This window comes from Delphinus delphis, chromosome 3 (assembly GCF_949987515.2).
Source record: "Delphinus delphis chromosome 3, mDelDel1.2, whole genome shotgun sequence".
In the NCBI taxonomy this organism is placed as follows: domain Eukaryota; kingdom Metazoa; phylum Chordata; class Mammalia; order Artiodactyla; family Delphinidae; genus Delphinus; species Delphinus delphis.
In genome coordinates this window covers 132,277,991-132,302,589 of record NC_082685.1, presented here as the reverse complement: position 1 = coordinate 132,302,589, position 24,599 = coordinate 132,277,991, and the positions used below count along the sequence as shown (strand labels likewise).

The following is a 24,599-nucleotide window of genomic DNA, read 5'->3' as shown; positions in this document are numbered from 1 at the left end:
ACTGTGAATACTTGAAAACCCACTGAATTAGGCACTTTAAAATGGTGCATTTCATGTTATATGAATTTTATCTCAATTTAAAAATTGCTTAAAAGAGAAAAAGCACACGTAAAACGCTTAGAACAGGGCCTGGCCTTGAGTAAGCACTCAATAAATGTTAGGTATGATTAATACTAAAACTTCCAGCACAGTTATTATTTTCTTCGTTGTAATAAAATGACTCCTTTTTTTTTAATGTCTGACTACTGACAGCTTTTAAGCCTGGCCCTCCCTCTTCCCCACCCACCCACATCTGGGCAAGCTGGTAAGAAAGCCTGGGTGTTCCCTTCTTTGGTGCCTGTGGAAGATTCAAACTATGTGAGGCCCTGGCCCATATGCTGGAACCCTCACCTCAGCCCCAGCCCTTAACCACAATAAAAACCAGACCGGGTTCCTTCCCTGTTCTCTCAAGGCATTTCAGGACTGCTCTCCCCAGAGACCTCAATTTTGCGAGCAATAAATATTTCACACCCTCTTGTTCTGTGTTTGAAATCATCGGTCTTTACATCCAAACCAAATTTGGGGTGGGATGCGGGTCCATCCTATCTCTGCAGGGTGGCTACAACGATCATCATCATCCGTTATCAACCAGCCACACCGGGGCCTGCACTCCAACACGACAACAGTAGGTGGAACTGAAGAAACGTGCCCTCCTTATACAGGGCACATGCTCTCCATTTGGCCACAGTCCCCACCACTCGCAATGGCCCACTCTCAGACTCCAGCCATCATTTACTCTATCTTCCTGGCCCCTGTAGGTGGGTAGGTTTGCAGTCCCGAGTCTAAGAGGTTGCCTAGAGGCGGGTGCGCAACTGGGATATGGTTTTCATTCCCATTCTCAGAAAGGGGTCCCCCTCCCCTTGCCCTGGCTCGAAGACGGCCCCGCCCAGCCCAGCCCTTGCCGCTTGTGAACAGTGTACCTTCACAGAGAAAGCCCTGGTCATCCCTGGTCCGGAGGGATCCCAGCTTCCAGTGCTGCCCACTTTTGTGTGTCAGCACCGTCCCCGCGGGCAAGGCCTAAAAGCGTGGCGGCTACCGGGCTCCACTTCAGCGTCTGAGGGCTTCACCTGGTCGTATGCAGGTTTGAGTCTCTCATTGGGACTGCAGGTGTTTTCAGACCCAGAACTGTCACGGTCTGAGAAGGTGGTTAATGTGGGAGAGGTAACAGAGCTGGCCCATCTCACTTTCTCGCAAGAGGTTTTCAGAACTGGCATTCGGCTCTCCTTGAGCCTCAGAAGCATGCTCCGAGCGGTCTGACACAAAGGTCTGGGACGCCTCACGCTCCTCTGTAGGCAAAGGTTCTCCACAGTCGGAGCAGAATTTGAACGCTTCGATATTTCTGCCATGGTCTGGACAGAGGGTATCATGCTTTACCGGGCCACACCCCGGCCCTCAGATCCAGCGGGCTGGAAACTCCACCTTAGCGTCCTCCCCCGCTGCGCCGCAGAAACTTCCGCTGAGGGCGGAAGTGGGGAGTCACTGCGCGCGCATGCTCTGCCTTGAGGCAAGAGTGCACCTGCGCAGGCGCAACTTGTTTTAATTTCTGAATTATAAGTGTATACACATATATATATATATATATTTTTTTTTTTTTTTTTTTTTTTTTTTTGCGGTACGCGGGCCTCTCATGGTTGTGGCCTCTCCGGTTGCGGAGCACAGGCTCCGGACGCGCAGGCTCAGCGGCCATGGCTCACGGGCCCACCCACTGCGCGGCATGTGTGATCTTCCCGGCACGAACCCGCGTCCCCTGCATTGGCAGGCGGACTCTCAACCACTGCGCCATCAGGGAAGCCCTGAATTACGTTTTTTTATGTGTGTCATAGTAACAATTACAGATCTAGTCCTGACATACGGCCTTTAATGGCTCTACATTGTTTACAGGATCAAGTTTAAATGCCTTAATATGTCATTCTAGGACCCGCACAATTTACTCTTTCCAGACTCATCAGCTACAGTACCTGCCTCACAATCCTAGACGTCTCATAAATTTGTGCTATTTCTTCTGCTTTTACCTGGAATATCCATGTCTCCATTCTTCTCGTAATAAAATAATTCTCTTTTGAGGTATTTTCCATATATTATGATCACTTCTCTGACGTCTTCAGAAAATTTAATTACTGATTCCTCCATCCTTCAGTAGCATTTTTATCTATAAAGTTTATAAAAATTATTATCTTCTGGGGAACACTAAGTATGATTTATTAATCTTTATATTTATTTTTTGAATTGGATTTATTTCAAATGATCCTTTCCTGGAAACATAATGATTGTTATCGGCTAAACAGATCCACACAAAGTATTTTCCTATCTTGAATTCCTTTAGAAATTATGTATACCATGTGTACCACATGGTCATTAACTTGCTTTTAGGTTGCTTTGGGATTAGTCCATTGCTGATCAGGTCTTCACTCTCTACCTTAATTAGACAATCTTTAAGAAACGAGATCACATCTATCTTTTCTTTTGTTCCCTTGTTTGTCAAAAACATCGGTCACAGTAGCTGTGTATAATAAAGTGAATAGCCCCATATTTATGGGCACAGGCAACCTTCATTCGTTATCCAAATAATTTAACTCAGTGTTTATTCTCTTCAATTTTATCTCTGAGGATTGCTGAACCCCAATACTCAGAGTTCTCACATCTGACCAAGAGTCTGCCTGCATATATCTTTTATCATAAGGCACCTAAGTGTCCATAACAATGCTGCTTCACTTTAGAGAAGGCTGGGGTTCTCCTCAAAGTAACCAGAGTTGACTGATAAGCATATGTATATTTTTCTTTGCAAAATTAATATATTGATTACAAAAATTTAAATACCTAAAAGTAAAAAGGCAAATCCTTCCTTAATCCCCCAATATTTCAATTTATTTCATAATGTATAAAACACTCATTTCTGTCTCCACTAAATGCTTTGTATGTTAAATATATACTTTCTCTAATTTTTACACCCATAAATCATTTTATATCAACCACTCTACTTAATAAATAATAGAAATCTTCCTATATCTATATAGGAAGTATATATCTATACTTCATCTCTTTTATTTTTATTTTGACCAAGCCATATAAACCTATTTTAAAAAGAGTAGTTTCGATAAGAATCAAAATATAGAATATGGAAATGAAAACAAGAGTCCAAATGTCACACCTGTATACAGAGAGGCTTTTTTTGTCAGTGAAGCAAAAGAGTCAAGTTCTGTGATATCAGAGATCATCCTCAAAAAGCACAGAACTTAATTCCTGAATTTGAACTTAATCCTGACCCACTTCATTTCTGCATCTTTGATACTATTGGTTCAATGTATTTGTGAGCCTAACTTGGACACTTACACCAGAGTCTTAACAAGTAGGTATCTTGACAAGAAGATTTCCATGAACTCCTAAAATAATGATGAACCCAGCATGTTAGATTTGGTGGCAGACTTTACTAAAGCTATGAAATCTGCTCTTCACCACCAGTTGAATTTGGGTACATCTATTTGTGCAGTGTGCTAGACAAAACCGTGATTCTAAAAGCCAGAATCAGACTATGCCCAGCATCCTCTTAAAAATCAAGCCAGCACAGAAGGCAGGATCATGCAACATTGGTGCAATCATTCAGGAGCTTCTCTATATTCATTGACTGTACTTCTAAGCCCAAAGCACAAAAAAAATACATGTGATTCCACGGAATTATGTCCTAGGTGATGCAAAAATAATATCAATGCAAAACTGTAATCCAAAGCCTGAGGTGGTGTTGCCATCCTCACAGAGGAAACTTCTAGAAATCCAGTGGGGAGAGCTAAATGCAAATGCTATCTCCTAGGCAACTTGTTGTTCAGAGATGCAAGGGCAGCCTTAAAAAAAAATCAGGGGCTTCCCTGGTGGCGCAGTGGTTAAGAATCAACCTGCCAATGCAGGGGACACGGGTTAGAGCCCTGGTCCGGGAAGATCCCACATGCCACGGAGCAACTAAGCCCATGCAGCACAACAACTGAGCCTGTGCTCTAGAGCCCGTGAGCCACAACTACTGAAGCCTGTGCACCTAGAGCCCGAGCTCCGCAACAAGAGAAGCCACCGCAATGAGAAGCCCGTGCACTGCAATGAAGAGTAGCCCCCACTCGCTGCCACTAGAGAAAGCCTGGATGCAGCAACAAAGACCCAACGCAGCCAAAATAAATAAATAAAATAAATTTATTTTAAAAAAAAAATTCAGGGTGCTTGTTCAAAAAAGCTCTCTTCTGGTGGCCATCCCCCCAAAAGACCAAGACATGGCGTCAGGCAATCAGCCAAAGTAAACCTCTGCACTGTATATATCTCTCCAGAGGAAGAACGACAGTAACTTGGATTCCCACCTGCTTCCTCCAGCAGTCTCCACAGCATCACCCATGGGCCATAATTAACATCAGTGGAAACTCAAGAGTGCCGGAAACAAAGATCCAAAGTATAGTCACTCCATCAGCATCTTAGCTCTGCTCACTGAATCTCTGCCTCTGGACATGTGCACTAAACCACAGCAGCTGCACCCATCACAAGCCAAAGGGGCTTGATTAGAAGGAGGGTCAACAGAAGAAAAGTGGGAAGAATGTGTAGAAGCTCAACAGTTAGCCATGCAGCATATCCTCTGACTCTGGGAAACCATAGCAGTCAGCAGATCGGTGCTGCATTCTTCAAACCTGGAGAAGCTCTTTGTTAACTGAGACTTCATGCAGCCCCAGAGGTGAAGAGGGAAAGCCACCAATGGTGACAGACACCCTGTGTACATGTGTACTTAGACAGGATTGAACTGTGCATCATTAATTGGTCCGTTTTGAGCCCCACTCACACACATTAATAGTAATGCTGTCAGTGGCAATATCTCCTAATACCAAGGACAAAAATAAATACTTAATGTGAAGTATAGGCACAGGCCAAGACAAGCCTCTCTTGAGTTTTGAATTCTCATCATAGACTAAAGATGATTGATGGTGATGGTGCTGCGGTTAATGGACGTATTACTGTATTTCCCATCACTTTTCCAGTATATGGCTCTGATCCCCTTGATTATATTCAGCCTTCACAAATGTTATCCTTCCTGAAATCCGCACTCTGCATTCTCATTGCCTCTGCTAACCAGTGGTTTCACTGAGCCATCTGTGTTCTCCCTTTCCTTTCTGTCCGTGTAGCATATAAGCTTTCATTGTTCAGCTACCTGGGCATTTCTCCTTTCCCCAGCACCCTCCCCTACCATTTCACCCAGACTGTACTAGTCTATCAAGATGAAAACAACACTATGACACTCAGAACAAACTTCTCCTGTCAGATGCACACAGGGACCCTCTGTTGCACAATCTGCACTCGTCCCTCATGCAATAGAGATTCAGCTCACAGATACGAGATCCAGACTGCAGATCAGAGGGGAAACTGACTTCTGCCCTTCATTTGGGCCAAAGAATACTTATCTCCTTATTTCCAGCTTCTTCTCAAGTTGCAGCTAGACCTGGGGAGATGTAAATATGTAAGTAAAACCCAAGACCATACTCACAGGTTATCCTTTTCAAAATGCCAGCGCTTCTCAGTTGCCTTATCACAGGCTGATTCAACTCCTTATTCATAAAGGGCCAATAGCAAGAAAAGGCATCGCAGTGTGCTGGGAGGACCGCAGAAGTTACCACCATATACTGATCTTTTTGTTCTGACACATTGGTGTGTGGGATTGGGCTGTGGGCAAAGTTTCTACGTCTCTCTTTCTTGCAGCCCCAGACTATCCTTAAACTGTAGCTCTGCTGAAGAAGTCCTTTCTGGGATGGACATAACACAGGAAACTTCACAGTTGTTGTTAGTGTTTAATATTTATTGAAAACGCACGATTGGACCAAGCACTCTACTGATGTATAGCTTGTATCTTATTAAAACTTTCTAGGAAAAAAAAAAAACTTTGGCTGAAAGCTAAAAGCTGTCTAGCTATTGTAAGGGCAACAAGAATACACATTTCTCGAATATCCCTAATTGCTTTCCATAACGCAATACAATTTTCTGCTTCTTCCATTAAATTTTTCATTAACATAATATACTCTATGAGCAAGCTCTATGTTACTTTTAAATATTCAACTAAGCCCACTAGTGGCTTGAGCCAAGAAAAAAGATACCATATTAAAACATATTTTTAAAGATTTCTTCTTTCAGAAAATGTGTATTATAATGAGAAATAAGACTCATTTTCAACCTGCACAATGTTAGTCTTTGCCTTCGTTGCCCGCCTTTGTCTTCCTCAGAACCCAAGGTGTCAGAGCCTCTGATGAGCTCCTTCAATAGAAGCCAAGTCTATCCCCTTTCCTGAGATAGTCCTAACAGGAAAAACAGGTACAGAGTAGCCATAACCCTACCATTCTTAAAAAGCTTGGCAACAGGTCAGTTTCCCTGGACCCAGGAGCCTTGCATCCAGTCCCCTGTATCTTCTTCCTTGGCAAAGAGATCTGGAACCTTGCTTGAAACTCAATCTGCAAGCTGAGAACCCTGAACCCTGTCTACATCCTACCAGTCTTCCTTCCCAGAGATAGACTCTGCATGTTGGCAGGAATCCTGAAAAGTAAGAAATATTTCCAGAATACCTACATCTTTTTTGGCGCGGTTCTGCTTGCCCAAATGGACTGGTATTGGTGCTCCTCTGAATCGTTGCTTTTATACATAGAAAAAAATCTGGATGAATATACACCAAAGCATTAATAATCATTATCTGGATGGTAAGGAAACACATGATTTCAATTTTCTCCTTTACTGTATTTTCCAAATGTTCTTTATTACTTTTGTACTCAGGGAAAAAAAAAAAGTTTTGTGTTTTGCTAAGTTACCAAGACATACCATTACCCTTCCCTTGTGTTTCTGCTTCAGTAAATTCTCTCTTCTTTTTTCCAAATGCAGCCTGATGAAAAAGAACTTTCTCTCCACAAAGAAGGCCAAAATCTAAAGAACAAATTCTGAGAGAAAACATTTTTTAAAAAGGTTTTAAAATCTTTTATAACATTAAAAAGCAAGGTTTTGAAACCATATCCTTTAAAACATAGAAAAAGGAGATTAAGTGATTTACTAATGATATAAGAAATCAAGATTTTCATGGCACCATGAAAATTATAAAATAAAAATTTAAGTTAAAAATCACAAAATAAAAAATTAAATTAACGTAATGTTAAAACTGAATTGGAAAGCGTGACTCAAAGCCACAAAAAGAGAGAAGCAGGACATGAGGAATTATGCCTTAGACACAAAATCAAATGACCTTCAGCTTTGGAAATTTACTCTTCCCCTCTCTCCCCCCATTCCACCCAGTGCTTTAGTAGCAAGACTTACATCTTTCTGTGTTGATGGGGAGCTGTCTTCTTGTAATCTCACAGTTTTTCACCCTACCTGGGAAATGTGTTCTCTTCCTTAATTGATCATTTATGTTGTGCTGCAGGTTCTATAAGCTACTTTCCTCAGTTGCATGCATGAGTACAAAAGTTCTCTGCTGTGCGTTTGAATTTCTTTACTTGAAATGTACAGGCTTCTGTCATTTGTTTCCTTATTACAAAATCTCTTTATATGATTTAGCTTCAAGTAGAATTTATTACTTTTGGAAAAAAAAAACATGAGCTACCACTTCACATCTATTAAGATGGCTATAATCAAAAAGACAGTTAATAACAAGTATTGGCAAAAATGTGGAGAAATTAGAACACTCATACTTTGCTGGTGAAATATAAAATGATATGACAAAGTACTGTTTGGAAAACAATTTGGTAGTATCTCAAAAAGTTTAACATGCAGTTATCTTATGATCCAGTAATTTCACTTCTATGTATACATTTTGTTTGTTTTGTTTTGTTTTGGCCACACCAGTGTCCCCTGCAGTGGAAGCATTGATTCTTAAACACTGGACCTCCAGGAAAGTCCCACTTCTAAGTATATTTATATGTGATATTCCTAGGTACTCAAGGTAAATGAAAACATATGACACACAAAAACTTGTCTGAGTATGTTCACAGCAGTATTATAATAGCTAGACTGGAAACAACCCAAATATTGGTGAGGATATACACATATCGACATAAATGTCAATTCCCCATCAGTCATTCATCTAATGGTTTTGCTATCAATCGTTACTCAGTTGTACTCAATTAATTCTGTTTACGAAATAAATATTGTTTAATGTATGAATAAACGTCCAAGGTAGCTGAAGATGGATTGCTCATCTTCTACTCATTCCTTCCCCTCTCCAGGAACTAGATCCTGAATGGCAATGCCTTCTAGAGACTGGAATCGGTTTACACAAGACAAAGATTCCCACATGGTTGTATAGCTTAAGAGAGTGCTTGGGCCCCTTTCATCCTATCCTCATGTAAGTTTTATATATTGAGTTGCTGCTATACTTTAAAGTTAGTGCTTAGAAAGTACATGGGGGAATATTTTCTTGGAACTGGTTTATGAAACAACCACCCATTCTCATTCATTTGTTTGGTTAGTTCATCCCAAAGTGTTTTGTATTCTTGGTTGTAACTGGTCATATCTAGGTAGATGTGCCTGCTTCCAGGGTCAGAAAAGAAGACTGTCTTGTGTTAACTGTAATAGATTTATTCATAAAGATGACCCTGGCAATTCAAGGCATTCAGAATTTCTTGAATTCCCACAGGCTCCTTAAAGACAAGTCCCAAACAGAAACCTGCTCTTCCTCTGTTATTGTTTACCTCAGGAAATAATACCACCACCCACTCACTTATTCATACCAGAAACCCAAGAGCCATCCTCGTCTCCTCCTTTTCCCTCATCCCCCTTATTCAATCAATCAACAGAACCTATCAATTCTACCTCTTGTCTCTTGAATCTATCCTCCTCTTCAACCCAAGTGTCACCCCCGCTAGAGTTCTGCTACTGGGATGGCATCCTAAAAGATAGCCTTTCACCAATGCTAGCGCCTTGCAAATCTATCTCCACAGTTCAGGCAAAGAGAGAATTTCTAAGTGAAAAATGGCTCATGCCCCCCCCAATTATAATATTCCCATGGATTTCCTCTGGAAAACCAATGAACCCATGGTTTTTATAAGAGCTTATATAATCTGCACCATCAACTTCTCCCATTACTCAGTTTCCACTTTTCCTCTCAAAGTAAGTGCTTTGGTCATTACTAAACATCTTTTGGTTCCTCAAATGATTTCTCTTTTGCCTCCTGGGCTTCACAAATACTCTTCCACCATCTCTCCAAGCACCACCTTCTTCTGGTTAACTCTCAAACATAAGGTCTCAGCTAAATGTCACTTCATTAGGAAGACCTTACCTGGCCATCCTCATCACAGTTTATTATATGGACTTATTTAATATCTGCCTTCTCTGTTATCTCAAAAGTTCTAAGAAAGCTGCAATTAGATTTGCCTTGTTTCCTTCTCTATCTCTATCACAGAGTCTGGAGAATATCATAGATATTTAATAAATATTTATTGAAATTACGTTGAAAATTAAGCCACAGAAAGACTACGGGCTATTTGTGCTAGCATATTTTGTGTGCCTCAAAACTGCAGATTTTATGCATAACAGTAGAAAAACATTATCTGTAAAAGTATGTTATGTTGTTTAGAATATAGTAGTAATTACAGAGCTGTTTCTTTTGCTCATTACCCCCTGGAATGCTTAAAGTACAATCCCTTCCTAAATGCTAGGCTATAAAATTTTCCTGGCTCAGCATTGTCCAGTTTTGTGGAGAGATCTAGGAAATGGTGATAATAATATCTATCTGGAAAAGAAGCTAAGAAAATAGAGATGATATATTTCATGCTCCTGGCATGGAATACGTACTCAATACATGGTAGCTATTATTAAAGGACAAAATAATAGATAGATGCATACCAGTGTGTGTGTGTGTGTATGTGTGTGTTGGTGTGGGTGTGTGTTTTGAACTCTCTCAAGACAATTGCTCTATTGGTGACACTGGTTAATTTTGTAAAACACACTAATATATGGAATTATTCCAGGGAGGACACTCTAACTGAGATCTGAATGGTTCTTACAAAGCAAGTAGACAGATTGGAGTGTATTGGCAGAATAATCGGAACACCTAGCAATTGTATCTTTCAGAATCAGGGGTCTTGATCAGGGGTCCATGGAACCCTGTAAGGATCCATGCATGGATTTCAAAATGCTTAAGACCTTCCTAAAAATGAATGTAAAACTTTGTGCAGGTGTATATGTATTTGTGTCTGTGCACTATTCTGGGGAGATGGTTCATATCTTTCAACAGCTTCTCAGATGGACTGCAAATAAGAAAAAGTTAGGAATCATTGCTTAAAGGTTTCTTCAGGAAATCTGGTGCTCTGGCAAAGATGAAAATGTTGACAGTGTGATGGTTGTGTCATTTGGCTGGCCAAAGCAATGTTTTCTATTAAAGCAAAGATTAGAAGTCTTGGGGCCAAAATGATCTCAACTAAATAGTTCTTCTCCAGTATGTTTCCATCTGCCCAGCATGTGAGCCATTAACACATGGTTCCTCTTGATGATTTTCATATACTTATTTGCGAGGAAATCACACTGAGGCCAGTTCAGAAGAATCATTTAACTAATGTATTGGAAAACCAAATAAATGAGCCTCCTATACATACTAACAATTTTATATTGCTAAAAGAATGACTATTTATTGGAGATTAAGCACACACTGACCAAAACTACCTCTAAGTCATTCATCTACTAGTCTTCATAATATACATATTCCTATTCTAGTCCAAAAAAAGAGCAAGGCTCGCCATGTGTTGAAATAATTTATTTCAACACTTAATGCATCATCTGTTCTGTATTTCCACATGTTGTGTCATCATCATTTGACCTCAACCCATTGTTAAATATTTAATAGTACTGTTGGATAAACAATACAAAGTATAGTTTACTTTTGAATGTAGCATTTACATGAAAAAAATAAGCCAATATATGCTGCAAAAGGTACAGTTTTGGGTTATAGTGCTAATCCTTCTGGTGGATGGAAAATGAGTTATAAGAGGAAAGGAAACCACAGGGAGGATGAATGAATCAGGGAGAGCAATGACAAACGAAAAGATGACATAACTCTCCAGTAAAGAACACAAGCAGAAAGTAACTGCCACCTAAATGTTGGCACAATGGGAACTACATATTTCTACCTCTCAAAACTTAAGCATGATGATGGATTGTTTTGAGTAGGAACCTAGTCACATGAAAATTATGAAATACTACTCAACAAAACACTAACCAACAAAGGATAATTTTAAACTCTCACTGGGTATAAATTTCATGGTGACAGAAATTATTCATTCAAAGGACTATCTGTGGTCTGAAAGAAACAACAAAAGAATGCATGCAAGAGATTTTGATGAGTTAGCACACCACTCCTGAAAAGTGTGTTCAATACATTCTTTTTGACTGACCATAGATAATCAGCCTTAGGAAGTATGAAAACATAATCCTGCACCAGGGAATCTTTATAACTCATCGAGTTCCTCTGAGATAAAGAGCTGGAAACTGCATTTATTATCCTACTTCAGCAAGTTTTTCAATGACAGTTAAAATACAAAATGGATCTACACACCACAGTTGAGAGAAATTAAACAAAACCTAAGTAAATGGAAAGATATACCATGTTCATGGTTTTGAAGACTCAATATCCTTAAAAGTTCAATTATCCCCAAATTGATCTGTCCCAATCATAATCCCATCAAGCTTTTTGTGTGTATTTATAGAATTCAACAAGTGGATTCTAAAATTTACATGGAAATGCAACTAGAATATCCAAAGCAATCTTGAAAAAGAATAAAGTTGGAGGAATTACACTACCTGACTTCCTTACTTACTATAAAGTCCCAGTAGTCAAGACAATGTGAGACTGACATAGGATCAACAAATAGATCAGTGGAACAAAGCAGAGAACCCAGAAATAGATCCACACTTATAAAGTGCAAAGGCAAAGTACAAATTAGATTTGGAATGAATTCCCCTTTCAGGAAAGATGATTAATTAAAAATCTATAGGGACTTCCCTGGTGGCACAGTAGTTAAGAATCACCTGCCAATGCAGGGGACATGGGTTTGATCCCTGGTCCAGGAGGATCCCACATGCCGTTGAGCAACTAAGCCCATGTGCCACAACTACTGAAGCCCATGTGCCTAGAGCCCGTGCTCCTCAACAAGAGAAGACACCACAACGAGAAGCCTGTGCACCTCAACTAAGAGTAGCCCCCGCTCACTGCAACTAGAGAAAGCCCACGCGCAGCAACAGAGACCCAATACAGCCAAAAACAAATAAATAAATTTTTAAAAAAGAAAAAGAAAAGGGCTGTCCATGATTGACTGACTCTATATAACATAAAAGCACCACTGAAACGAGAAAAGTTCAGGTAATCAATTGATTGTTTTCTTAGTACTATATTTAAAAAAGACATATATTCTAATGACATTTTTAAAAACGTAATTACCTGATGGTTTGGACCTCTTGGATAAACATTGCTTTTATGTACTCACATTTCTTAACTTTTTAGTTCTGCAACAATTCAGCCAATACAGAACTATTACCCCCCACACAATCCTCATCTAGCCCATGAAGTTACACAACACCAAAGACTATGACGCATTAAGTAACCGGTTTTGTACCTAGAAGAACAAAATCTGATTTTAAAAACACTTCAGCGTATTTCTCCAGTGCTTAAATTCTGTCGCTTAATCAAGATTGATTGTTTGCATTTGAAATCTTAGTATCATTTTGGAAAATACCTAACTTCAAAAAAGTTTGACATTTAATTTTAAGGCAAAAAAGTAAAAGCTACTCACTTCCTGACTTCCAAATTGTCCATATGTAACCTCACCCACCCTTTCCATATTCTTTTTTTAGGGACTAAAATTTAACCAGGTCAGTTCTGGTTCAAACAACAATTTCATATGATTTCAAATAGGTATCTTGGGAGCTAGATTGAATCATTTGCTAAACTCTAATATTTTAAATTTATAAACTTTAGAAGGAAGATAGCTTTTGAAGCTGACAAAAAAACAATCAGAGAACAGCAGTCCTTTTGTGTGCTGCCCAGAAAGTCAGTTACAAAGTGGTCCTATTGTGTTTCTCATAATTTACATTTACTTTTTTGGCAGAGCAGAAAGAAAAAAATAAGAAGTCCAACTTGGAAGCATACAACAAAACTGAAAGAAGGCATTTTTATTTTAAAATGTCCCCTTGACATTTATACATCTACAAACCCAATATTTAACATTTACAGGAGATAAAACAGTAAAAGAAATAGCAGCTGTTTTTCTGTGATGTCACTGAACAGGTGTGATACCACTTCATACCCCAGAAATGGGATGGATCTCTTGCTGATGCTCACAGGAGGCCCATATGAGACCAATATTGACCTGTGTCTCATTTCCTCCAATTGGTCAGAAAACAAGCCAGGCCAACAAGAATCCTGATGACTGATCTGTGCCGATTCAGGGCAGACATTTTCCCAAACAGATCAATACTATCCAAGGTGCAGCTGAAAAACAGGATGAGCTTGTATCACTAAACAAACACCAAACTGCTTATTCACAAAGGCAAAAGCAACACAGCACTTATGTTTTCCACATTGTGTTTGCCTGTGACCTCAACCCTGACCCCTTAGAGCCACCCTCTCTGCAGAGAAAAGTAATCCTGTATTGGGTCTGCCTCTGGTACTCCTCTGGTACTCTGGGTCACTCCTGTGAGTGGTGGCATTTTTACAATGAGAGCTACTGTGTCTGCTTTGGCCTAGCCTAGAAAATCACATGATGCCAAAGCAACTAGTCAATGCAGTCAATTTAGTCAAATGACTGGTCTGAGCACTTGGCATTATGTAGACAGATAATAAAATAGCAACAGAATTTCTACTTTTTACCCATCATCCTGGAATTGTGTGGTCATACCTTGGATTAAGTTAATTCAGAAAGTTCTGTGACATGAGTTGTTTCTATATACACAAACTAAAATAACTATCTGAATAAACCAAAAACTCAAAAGTCCAGATAAAATATTCTTTTGATTAAACCCTCAAAATTGCCTTTATTCTAATTTTCATTTAGCCACATGGACCACTCTCCCCCCACGCCCCTCAAAGTCATATAGGGTATGCTCTTCTTATATCACTATATTCTAAGTGCACATGCAAATGAATAAGTTAAACCATAATGAGAACATGCAGGTTACATCACTATTTTCATTGCTATATGGTTATAAAATATGAGGATTTTATGGTCTTTAAAACAATCTTCCCAAAAGTATTGAGAAAATAAACTATGCATTAATATATGACCCCACGTTCCTCTAGGCAAGATGACTTCATATACAACCAGGCATGAGCAAAATTTAAATGTTTTGTATGGTCCTAAAGTGAGAAATTTCAGCTTCCAGAGGCTACAGAAGACTCAGGACCAATAAATGTATTTAAACTGGGGACAATATAAAATCATATAATCACATTTGGGTCTTAAAATGTTTAATGGCTATTGGTAACACTGCCACGAAATCCAACCACCTACCATCTAAGATAATTTGTGTATTTAGAATATTGAATTTATTTTCCAACCCTAGATACACGTTTGATAAACTTTGATAAAACAGAAGCTGTGTCTCTTGCTGCTATTAAAAGACAAATCTATACCGCCCCCCCCCCAAAAAAATGGTCGAGTAACAATAATTGTTAGCTTTCCCCTTTCCTTCAACTAAGTTTTCCCTGGGAAAGAGGATTTGAAAGGGAGAAAACAAACTTTCCCTCAGCACATTACTATATAAGCACTATATCCATCTGCCTGAATAAAGAAGAAATAAATTCAACTTTGGAACTCTGCCATGGAGTGTCGGCTCCTGCAAAGGGGACAGTTTGCTATTAATTGTTAATGTCGTCGGCCATTAGAGGGCACTAAACAACTCTACATTAATGCTGCATTGGAGGGAAGAGTGGAAAAGCAAGAGGGGAGGGAGAAGGGGGGAGAGTACGAGCAGAGTCGGGGAAGAGGGAGGCAAAGAGAAAAGAGGAGAAGGGTTGGGCGGACGGGAGGGAAAGAGAGAAGAGGGAAGACACAGAGAGAGAGAGGAAGAATAAATCCGAAAGATTAAGAAGGATGTGGAGCCCCCAGAGCCGTCTGAAGTGAGCAAAAAGCCAGCGCCACCCCGCCCCGACCGCCCGCGCCCCTCCCCTCCCGTCCTCAGGACGGTAATTATAAAGCGAAAAGCAGCGGCGAGGTCACCCGTTTTTACCAGCCTGCTGCACCGAATGCGCGCGGTGCAGGTGCGGCGGCCGCGGGGCTTTGTGATTCATGCCCACTTTCAAAGGGGGGCTTGGGCCCGTCTGAGAGGCACCCAAACAACTGTCTTCTAATATTAGCACGGCTGTATTTCGGGATCTATTATAGTCTGTCCAGACAGATCCCATTGTAATGGGATCTTTTATTAAAAGATTAGCACTATCTCCTGCAGTTGGTGGAAAAAAATCTGTTATCACTGAGTTATTTGCAGTTGTGGAGGGGGTGGGAGGGGGTGGTGGAAGATGGGGGGTGGGAGGACGAGAGAAGGCGTGGGGGGCGGCGATCTGGCGGGGGGAGGTTGGGGGCGTGAAGAGGGGCGGATTTGAAATCCGTAGGAGAACAAATCCCAGTGACCTGCGAATGTCCAAGAATTTTGTCTGCATACTTCGCTGTCTGTTGTCCTTCGGGCTCCAGAAGCGAAAAGAATAGAAATTTAAAAGGCAGCTTTGGAATAAACAATATAGCATTTTCCGTGAAGTAATCGTTTTATATAAAAGGAAATATCGCCTCCTCAGTTTCATTCAGCGGTGCCAAAAATGTTATAAATGAGAGACCCGCCAACTTTCAGCGAAGAATGCCAGGCACTGTGCTTAATAAACTGAGGCTACAGAAGTTCATTATCGATGTTGCAATCTTTTTTATTCCGCGAACGGAGAGAGAGGGAAAGAGGGAAAGGGGGGGGGGGGATGCTGAGAAGGAGACTGGGAGAGACGGAGACACACAGGACGGAAACTGGGGAGCCTCCGAACCGGGGAAGGGGGGTAGACCGCCTGCGTCGGCGCCCCCGCTCCGGGTTCCGACTCCAGAAGCGGCGAAGTGAAAGGGGAGAAAAGAAAACGAGAGGGTCGAGACTGTGACGGGGGGGGAGAGGCCGGGGCTGAGGTGTTCAACATTTTTGTTCGCTTCTGACTCGTCGAGACCCAGGGCCGCGTTTCGGCCCGGCTCAGCCGGGGTGGAAGGTGCCGGGGCCGGGGTTCCCAGCCACACCTCTGGGCTCCGGGTGGCCGCAGCGCTCGGCACGCGCAGACCCAGAGACAAAACGTCTCGGGGTCCCGCGCCCAGACTGCGGGGGCCTAAAACGGCAGCGACCCGACCTCAAGCGGGATATTTCAGCAGCTCAGGGCTCTTCGGGCGTTTTGCAAAGTCTTCCTGGAGCGAAGGAGCGCCGGTGCGGAGACCAACTCCCGCCCAGCCGCCCAGCTCCGCTCCGCCCGCCGCCGCCTCCAGAGCCCCCAGCGCGCCCCCACCAGACACACATACACACACACACACACACACACACACACACACACTCACTCACTCTCTCTCTCTCTCTCTCTCTCTCTCTCTCTCACACACACACACACACACACACACGCACACACACACGCACACACACACACACGCCACCCCCGGCGCGCCGGCGCTACCAGCGAGCGGCGGCGTGCAGGACTTGAAGTGGGTGTTCTTCCCCACTCCCCCGCCCCGGTCGCCTGCCCCCTCCCTCTCGCTCCTACGCAAATAAGAACTCGGCGATTCCCCTCCTGCAGCTTTGATTTCGGGCACCTCCACCAGATAATTGGGAAGGGTTTCCAGAAGGTGGGAAATGTCACCTGATTCACACTGAACTTTTAGAAGCTCCCCACCCCCAAGGAGCCGCGCACACCCTCGCTCGCAGCCGCCCTCCCACTGCCCCACACACTGGGAGACCGCCCACCGCAAACCGCGGAGACCCCCGTCTAGATTTAAAGCGCGGCTGCGCCCGGCTTCTGACGTCCATTGAATCGCGCGGGCGGCCGGCGGCGAGCGCGGGGCTGCGCCGGGATCGCTGCGCCCTCCGCCGCTCGCCTCTGTGACGCGCGCCGCTTGCCCGAGCCACCCGCCGCCGCGCTCGCTCCCCGCGCCGCCGCGCTCCTCGCCCCGCGCCTGCCCCCAGGATGGTCCGTCCCAGGCACCAGCCCGGCGGGCTCTGCCTCCTGCTGCTGCTGCTCTGCCAGTTCATGGAGGACCGCAGTGCCCAGGGTAAGCAAGGGGGGATGCGCTGGGAGGTTCGGCACAGGGCAGGGGTTTGTACTTTTCGGTCGTCTCCACTGGGTCTGTTCTGAGCAACGCTGCTCTCGGAAGATGTTGGACCAACTTAGCGAGTCCGGGATGGAGAGGAGTGGAAAACTAAAGGCAGTGACACTTTAGGACCTGAAGCCGAGTTTGGAGCGCGGTTATCCTTTAAAAGGAAAGGGGGTGAGCTGGAGTCTCTCTCAGTAGGTAGGGTTAGATGCTCCAAGTTCTGGACATAATGAGTTCAGATGTTATCTCCCCTGTTTGGCTCTGAGGAAGGGGACAAGCATCAGTAGCCTGGAGATTTCAGTCGACCCATTTGCAGTCTAACCTCCCTCCCTCCTATGTCTTGTGGATACCTTAAAAAAATGACTGGGTGGGGAGGGGGAGATACTGAAATTTCTTCGGTGGCTGGGGGACGTGGTTTCAGAAACTTTGCCCAAACTTGGAAATGTGGGTGCCGAAAATTTTAGAGGGAAGTAGCTTTCTGCCTAGTGGATGCTTCTTCCAACCCCCTCCCCCCAACCCTGCAAAAAAAAAAAAAATTATTGCCCCGGACTCTTTTGAGTAGTTTACAGTTTTTTCCCCTTTGCCTCATTCCTCTGACTGTTAACTTTCTGTAGAACAGTGAGGAGCCCACAATTGATTTAAATTCTGAGATGCAAATTTCTAAAGCTTTTAAAAATTAGATTTGTTTCTTTCAATTAGTCTTTGGGCAGAATTTTTTAAAATAATAATAGCAGCTTGCGATCCAATTATTGTTAAAGTTATATGGATGATTCATGAGAAATCTTCCTGACCAAAATCCGAACATTAAAAAGGAGGAAGGGGGAGAAATTACTTGCAAAGATTTCTTGGTAGGTATGAGATAGGGGTGTGTGTATACACACATACATGTATATAAAACCATGAAACAGTAGGAAGTTCCCCCCCCTTTTGTTTCCCCCCCTACTCTTTTCTTGAGGCAGACTTGTAACTTTCCTGGCTTTAGCGTTAACATTTTGTGTGTGTTGTAAACTGTCCCCCGGGCACTGTCCCTAGCCGTCTGCGACGCGCTACTCTGAGTTGCCCGCCTTTCGGGACGAGGCGCTGCCGGGGTGCCGGGGAAAGCAGCCCTGGGAGATTTCGAAAGATCGCGGTGGCCGCGGGCGTCCTCTGGGTCTGGCGGATTGCAAAACGGCCCGTCGGGCGGGCTGCGCCTCGAGGCCGCGCGGGGCAGCGCCGGGCAGGGCCCGGTTGCTTTTTTGCTTTCATTTTTCACAAGTGCCTTTTGCTTGATCTGTTCGTGTGTGTGTGTGTGCGTGTGTGTGTCTGTGTGTGTGTGTGTGTGTCTGTGTGTGTGTCTGTCTGTCTGTCTCGGTCTCTGTCTCCCCCTTTCTTTTTCTTTCTCTCTCTCTCAAGTTCTCCTACTTTCTTAACCCCTGTCACAAATAATACTCGTACCGCCTACATGAATGCAACATGTAAAAACACCCGTCGCATCCTGTTTTTGTCAGGTTCTTTAATCTGCTCTTCGAGTCGCTGCAGGTTATGAAATGGGACGAATAAAAGTAAACAGTCTAGTAAAAGTCAATGCAAGCTGCACGTGTTGTGTCTGGGTCACTGGTAACTGACATTGATATGGCTGGGGCGCTCTGGCTTCTCGCTCTCGCCTTCCCTCCCCCTCGCCCACCTCCCACCTCTTCAATCTGGCTTTTTCCCCCTCTTTCTCCACCCCTTCACTCCCTCCGATTTGTTTCCTGCTTTTCTGCTTTTCTCTCCCGTCTCTCCTCCTCCACGCTCACTCCCTCCCCATCCCCGCCGGGTCTCCTTCCCTTGCCGGCTCGTCGCCTCTCTCCCCCTACCCCGCCACTGCTCACTCGCCCACCTCCCCGCCCCTGTCTCCCCGCAGCTGGGAACTGCTGGCTCCGCCAAGCAAAGAATGGCCGCTGCCAGGTCCTGTACAAGACAGAACTGACCAAGGAGGAGTGCTGCAGCACCGGCCGCCTGAGCACCTCATGGACCGAAGAGGACGTAAATGACAACACGCTCTTCAAGTGGATGATTTTCAATGGGGGCGCCCCCAACTGCATCCCCTGTAAAGGTAGGGCTCTTCCTCCCCAATTTGTAGGCCCTCAGTAGAGGGCGTCTTACCCTCCCAGTGCCCAGCTGGGGTTTGGGACTGGGAGACCTTTGTTCCTGGGATCCACCTAACCACCCCCAGCCCTGGTAAGCCATCCGGGTTTAATCTTGGGTGTCACATACTACAGGCAAAACAAGGTCGACAGAGGTTCTCGGACTTCTTAGCCAAATGTGGTGGTGAAGCCAGCCAACCCGTGCACTTTGAGAGAGATCTGGGTATGGGATGCAGCCCACTGTCCCCCACACCTGCCCCTCCTCAACTTCTGGGTGAGAGCCCCTGGGCTCGGACTGCTGGCAAGCACGATTGCGCGAGGCACCCGCAGCCCTCCTGGCTGACCTGCATGGTGCCTGGCCCCAGTTTTAATCCCTGCATCTTTCCAACTGCTAGAAACGTGCGAGAACGTGGACTGTGGGCCCGGGAAAAAATGCCGAATGAACAAGAAGAACAAACCCCGCTGCGTCTGCGCCCCAGATTGTTCTAACATCACCTGGAAAGGCCCAGTCTGTGGGCTGGACGGAAAAACCTACCGCAACGAATGTGCACTCCTCAAGGCCAGATGTAAAGAGCAGCCGGAACTGGAAGTCCAGTACCAGGGCAAATGTAAAAGTAGGTCTTACCCGGCCCCTCCCCCAGCTTTCTACCTGAGATAGACCCACTGCAAGACCCCTGGGGGATGGTGTAGTCTGCAGTGATAGCCTAATAATAATAAGGATGATACCAAATAAAGGAACCCTTTCTAACTTCTGAAGACTCGTTAAAACACTGAAGGACCAACCTAGAATCATAGTTTTCTTTTGAAAACCACAGGGCTCCCAGAGTACGTTTCTGAAAGCTGGATGCTTCATGATTTCCTTGATACTATCAAATGCTCGGTCCCTAAGGACCAGAAGATGCCTATTAATGTGTGTTTCCCTCTTTGTTTCAGAGACCTGTCGGGATGTTTTCTGTCCAGGCAGCTCCACATGCGTGGTGGACCAGACTAATAATGCCTACTGTGTGACATGTAACCGCATTTGCCCAGAGCCCACCTCTGAACAGTATCTCTGTGGGAATGATGGAGTAACCTACTCCAGCGCCTGTCACCTGAGAAAGGCTACCTGCCTACTGGGCAGGTCTATTGGATTGGCCTATGAGGGAAAGTGTATCAGTAGGTATTCTGGATTGAGGAAGGAAAAGAAAAACTACAAAAAGAGAAACAGGCTAGAACTGGTGTTAAAACTATGAGGTTAACCAATAAATAAGGCCAAAGCCTCCCCAAACACATAGCTTCACCAAAGAGAGAAATACTCTCCAGTTTGGGTAAACTGTCATGACCACAGCATTCCTTAAGAAAACCATTGTCTTCCGGAAACATTGGCATATATATTGAAATGCCAGCAAGACACAGGAAACAATTTTCCTCCTTAGAAACCACTCAATTTTACACCTTTTTTTTTTAAGTGCTAGACTTGCTGGAAGCAAGAAATAATTACTTAACAGTTCCTAAAATCTGTTATCAGATTCTGATAACTGATAGAATTCTTTCTTTTTTTAAAAGATCCCACTTGTGGGAAATAATCAAATACATATTTAACTCAAGGATACCGTGAAATTCTGTTCCAAAAAAATGCTACAGTATTTTCATGTACTAATATAGTATGTAGGAAACTGGGGTGTGTGTGTGTGTGTGTGTGTGTGTGTGTGTGTGTGTGTGTGTGTGTGTGTGTGTGTGTTTTGGTTTTATTTATAGAGCATTTTTGCACAATATCTCCATTACCCCCATGAGTGAGTAATAAGATATGTTATATGTTTACATTTATGGATAGGAGACTAGAGAAAGGGGGCAAGGGGGAAATGGATTTACTCATCACAGGTGTATTATATCCTAGAAGCAAAGTCCTGTGAGGATATCCAGTGCACTGGTGGAAAAAAGTGTTTATGGGATTTCAAGGTTGGCAGAGGCCGGTGTTCCCTCTGCGATGAGCTGTGCCCTGAGAGTAAGTCTGAGGAGCCTGTCTGTGCCAGTGACAATGCCACCTACGCCAGCGAGTGTGCCATGAAGGAAGCGGCCTGCTCTTCAGGCGTGCTGCTGGAAGTGAAGCACTCCGGATCTTGCAACTGTAAGTGCAATTTCTAACCTTGCTGCAATTTAAGGCTTTCCCAGGCAAGCCCTAGGGAATGGAGACGTAAAAAGCACGAAAACCTCCCCATATAAGCCCACTTCTGTTTAAGTTAGGTAGCTGCTAAATTTTAACAGCAGTTCGGCGATCCACAGAACAACTGCCTGGAATGTTTCTGGGCTTTTAGGATTTGTCTGATGATCATCAAGGGGGTCGCCTCTAAAAACCTATTTCCAGTCATTTGCCCCTAATTTCTTCTGCTTTAGTAGTGTGCTTTGCTGTTTGCTTTATTAACACTTGAATCTAAACTAACTGCTTCAAAGATTGTTTTTTTTTCTTTTTCAAAGACAGCTTTCTGTTATCACACAGGGGCTGCTGCTTTGTGCAGCTGCCTCTACTAACTCTGAATTAAGGACCCAAAGCAGTTATACCTAGAACACAAGAGCGCTTTTTATCTAATTTCAGGAATCTGCCCGTAAAACCTGAGCCATTGATTCTTCAGAACTTTCTGCAGTTTTTGACTTCATAGATAATGGTGGTTTTTTTTAAGTTTTTTTTTAAACTTATTGCATAACAGCAGATGCCAAAAACAAAACAAAAAAAAGCATCTTACTGCAAGTCACATAAAAATGCAACGCTGTAATATGGCTGTTTCAGAGGGCTTTGAAAACGTACACTGAGCTGCTTCTGCGCTGTTGTTGTCCATATTTAAACAGCAGCTCCCCTGTATTCCCCCATCTAGCCATTTCGGAAGACACCGAGGAAGAGGAGGAAGATGAAGACCAGGACTACAGCTTTCCTATATCTTCCATTCTAGAGTGGTAAACCCTCCACCAATGTTCAGTGTTGACACAGCCTTTGGGCAAAAAAAAAAAAAGAAAGAAAAAGAAAAAGAAAAAATATATTGTCCATACTGTAAATAAGTGTATGCTTATTTATTTGGGGGGAAAACTATACATAAAGGACCTTTGTCCTAAAGCTCTCTCCCAGGCCACCTTGTTACTCATTGGACCCGGAGAGGCAGTCATTGTGAGGTCTACTGGATGAGGCCCATAGTTGAGACTTGTAGACATTTATTTATACTGTGTCATGTTTTATAATTTATACATAAAATGTCTGGTTGACTGTACACCTTGTTTTTGAAGAAATTTATTCGTGAAAGGAAGAGCAGTTGTTATTTATTGTGAGGTCTCTTGCTTGTAAAGTAAAAGCTTTTTTTTTTCCTTGTAAACCATTTAAGTCCATTCCTTACTATTCACTCACTCATCTGTCTCCCTTCATTTCACTGTTGTTAGACTCTTTTCCATTATAACAAACTTGCATGTCAGTTTCTGTCATGTTTATTTATTGGATTCTCTGCTGCCTGTTCTGTACATACGTGATCCCTCGGGTTTTGTTTACAAGGAATCTTGACTGACCAAAAGGCATTATAACTCTGACTCAGATAGAAGGTACAGAGGATACATCTTTGAGGAAATTCCTACTTCCGTTCTCTTGTTGTGATGAAGACATTTGTGAGAGGGGCTGATAGCAATGTTGGGTTTCTAATAATGTACTTTTAAGATGTTACAGATCCAAAGAAATTGAGTGATATGGGTGTCAGGAGCCTGAAGGAAGGGGAATGCTACACATTCAACCTTTTGTTAGGTGTTTCCTTTAAGCTAGTCTGCTGTACCTTTTAAATTAGTCCTTTTCACCCAATGTGTCATGAAAAGTTATATCAAAGCTTTATCAGTTCAAGTTTCTTGCTTTTCATAATACTTTTTTCTGATGCAATTTTATATTTTCAAACATGGCAAGTTAAATATAAATTCATTTAAATATATAGTTTTGTACTTTTCTACCATGTAAATGTGCAATGTATATAAAAGTTATAATGTGTATTTGTAAATAAATGATGAGTGAAAAAATAAAAAAATTTTAAAAAGCCAATGGTCTCAATTGCTGATGATGTAAAAGAAGTTATGTGGGCTTTTGAGTAAAAATGTATATGATACATTTGCTGAGAAATAGAATTATCACTGAAATTAAGTGGTCAGGGCAGTAGGAACTCCAAGGTAAATTACAGATCACCTCAGTGGAGCTCAAAAGATGAAGGAATCTGAGGTCCAGCCACCCCTTTTTAGGAGTGATGGCATACCTACCACTCAGCCCTGGAGGACACTGTAGATGTTCTTCCCTGCAATGTACCAAGCCTAAAGTTTCCTCTTTAAAAACACCATCTTAGCTATCCTTGTTCCAAACTCATGTCCATAGCCAGAGGTGCCCTTTATCTTTCCTCATCTAAATACAGTGGATCTTAGATCTTTAAAAAACAAAGCACATCACAAGGAAAAGTGAAAATGGACTAATATATGACAGCACATCCTAGAAGTCAGAATATCAACTACAGAAATAAAGGCAGTATAGTGTTGGAATTCTAGAGACTTGGTGAAGTGAGGGTGGGGCAGGGGTGGATTTCCACAATGATGTCCATGGTTCATGGAGAGTAAATAATGACACTTTCAAGGTAAGAGGACATGTATTAATATTTTGCAGTTTACATTAGACAGCCAAGTCACACTATCAGAGTCTCAGATTGGCATCTGGGGCATCAATTGTTTGTCCCTGTAATACATTGTACTACATAGTGATGCTTAACTATATAATCACAAGTTTCCAACTCGTGTGCTAATTCATTGCCTAAGTATATTAGAAAATATCAAGTACAAGATGCAAAGAAGTGAGGATTGGGACTGTAGGAGGGCAAGTGCAAACAACAGTCAATATTGCAAACATTGCTAAGCAAATACGTTCTTTCTTTCAAAGACTGTGACCCAAGTTCTTTTCAAAAGTTTATCCCTTTTGTGAAAACCCTCTTTAATATAAATAATTATTAAAAATGACTGTAGGAGACTGTTGGCTCTCAACTGTGGTCACCAAATGAGAAATTTGGTGAAGGCAGAGGGGCCTCTTGGGTGGGCAGAGTTTGTATAATGATTAGGAGCCTGTTGGGTTCATTAGCCCTCTACTCCCGGTTCCCAGAGAAAAGGGGAAAAGAGGTGCAGAAGACAA

The 24,599-nt window shown here is 42.9% G+C and overlaps 1 protein-coding gene across 2 annotated transcripts; it reads left to right on the top strand.

The window, feature by feature from the left end:
• Window positions 1-16,848: 16,848 nt before the first annotated feature.
• Window positions 16,849-23,471, top strand: FST (follistatin). 2 transcript variants are annotated; one of them, XM_060009502.1, is made up of 6 exons: window positions 16,849-17,291; window positions 19,216-19,407; window positions 19,834-20,052; window positions 20,372-20,593; window positions 21,318-21,545; window positions 22,288-23,471. In XM_060009502.1, exons 1-6 carry the CDS (start codon window positions 17,207-17,209, stop codon window positions 22,368-22,370), a joined length of 1,029 nt encoding a protein of 342 aa, XP_059865485.1. In that variant the 5' UTR covers window positions 16,849-17,206; the 3' UTR covers window positions 22,371-23,471. The 2 variants fall into 2 exon arrangements, with proteins under 2 accessions (XP_059865485.1, XP_059865484.1); XM_060009501.1 differs by having other exon boundaries at window positions 16,850-17,291; window positions 21,315-21,545.
• The last annotated feature ends 1,128 nt before the right edge of the window (window positions 23,472-24,599 follow it).

Excerpts from the sequence above, each read along its gene's own strand:
- FST (XM_060009501.1), top strand. The coding sequence starts at position 17,207 with ATGGTCCGTCCCAGGCACCAGCCCGGCGGGCTCTGCCTCCTGCTGCTG. Across the intron at positions 20,053-20,371 it reads GTACCAGGGCAAATGTAAAA|AGACCTGTCGGGATGTTTTC; the intron begins GTAGGTCTTACC and ends TCTTTGTTTCAG. Across the intron at positions 20,594-21,314 it reads CTATGAGGGAAAGTGTATCA|AAGCAAAGTCCTGTGAGGAT; the intron begins GTAGGTATTCTG and ends ATTATATCCTAG.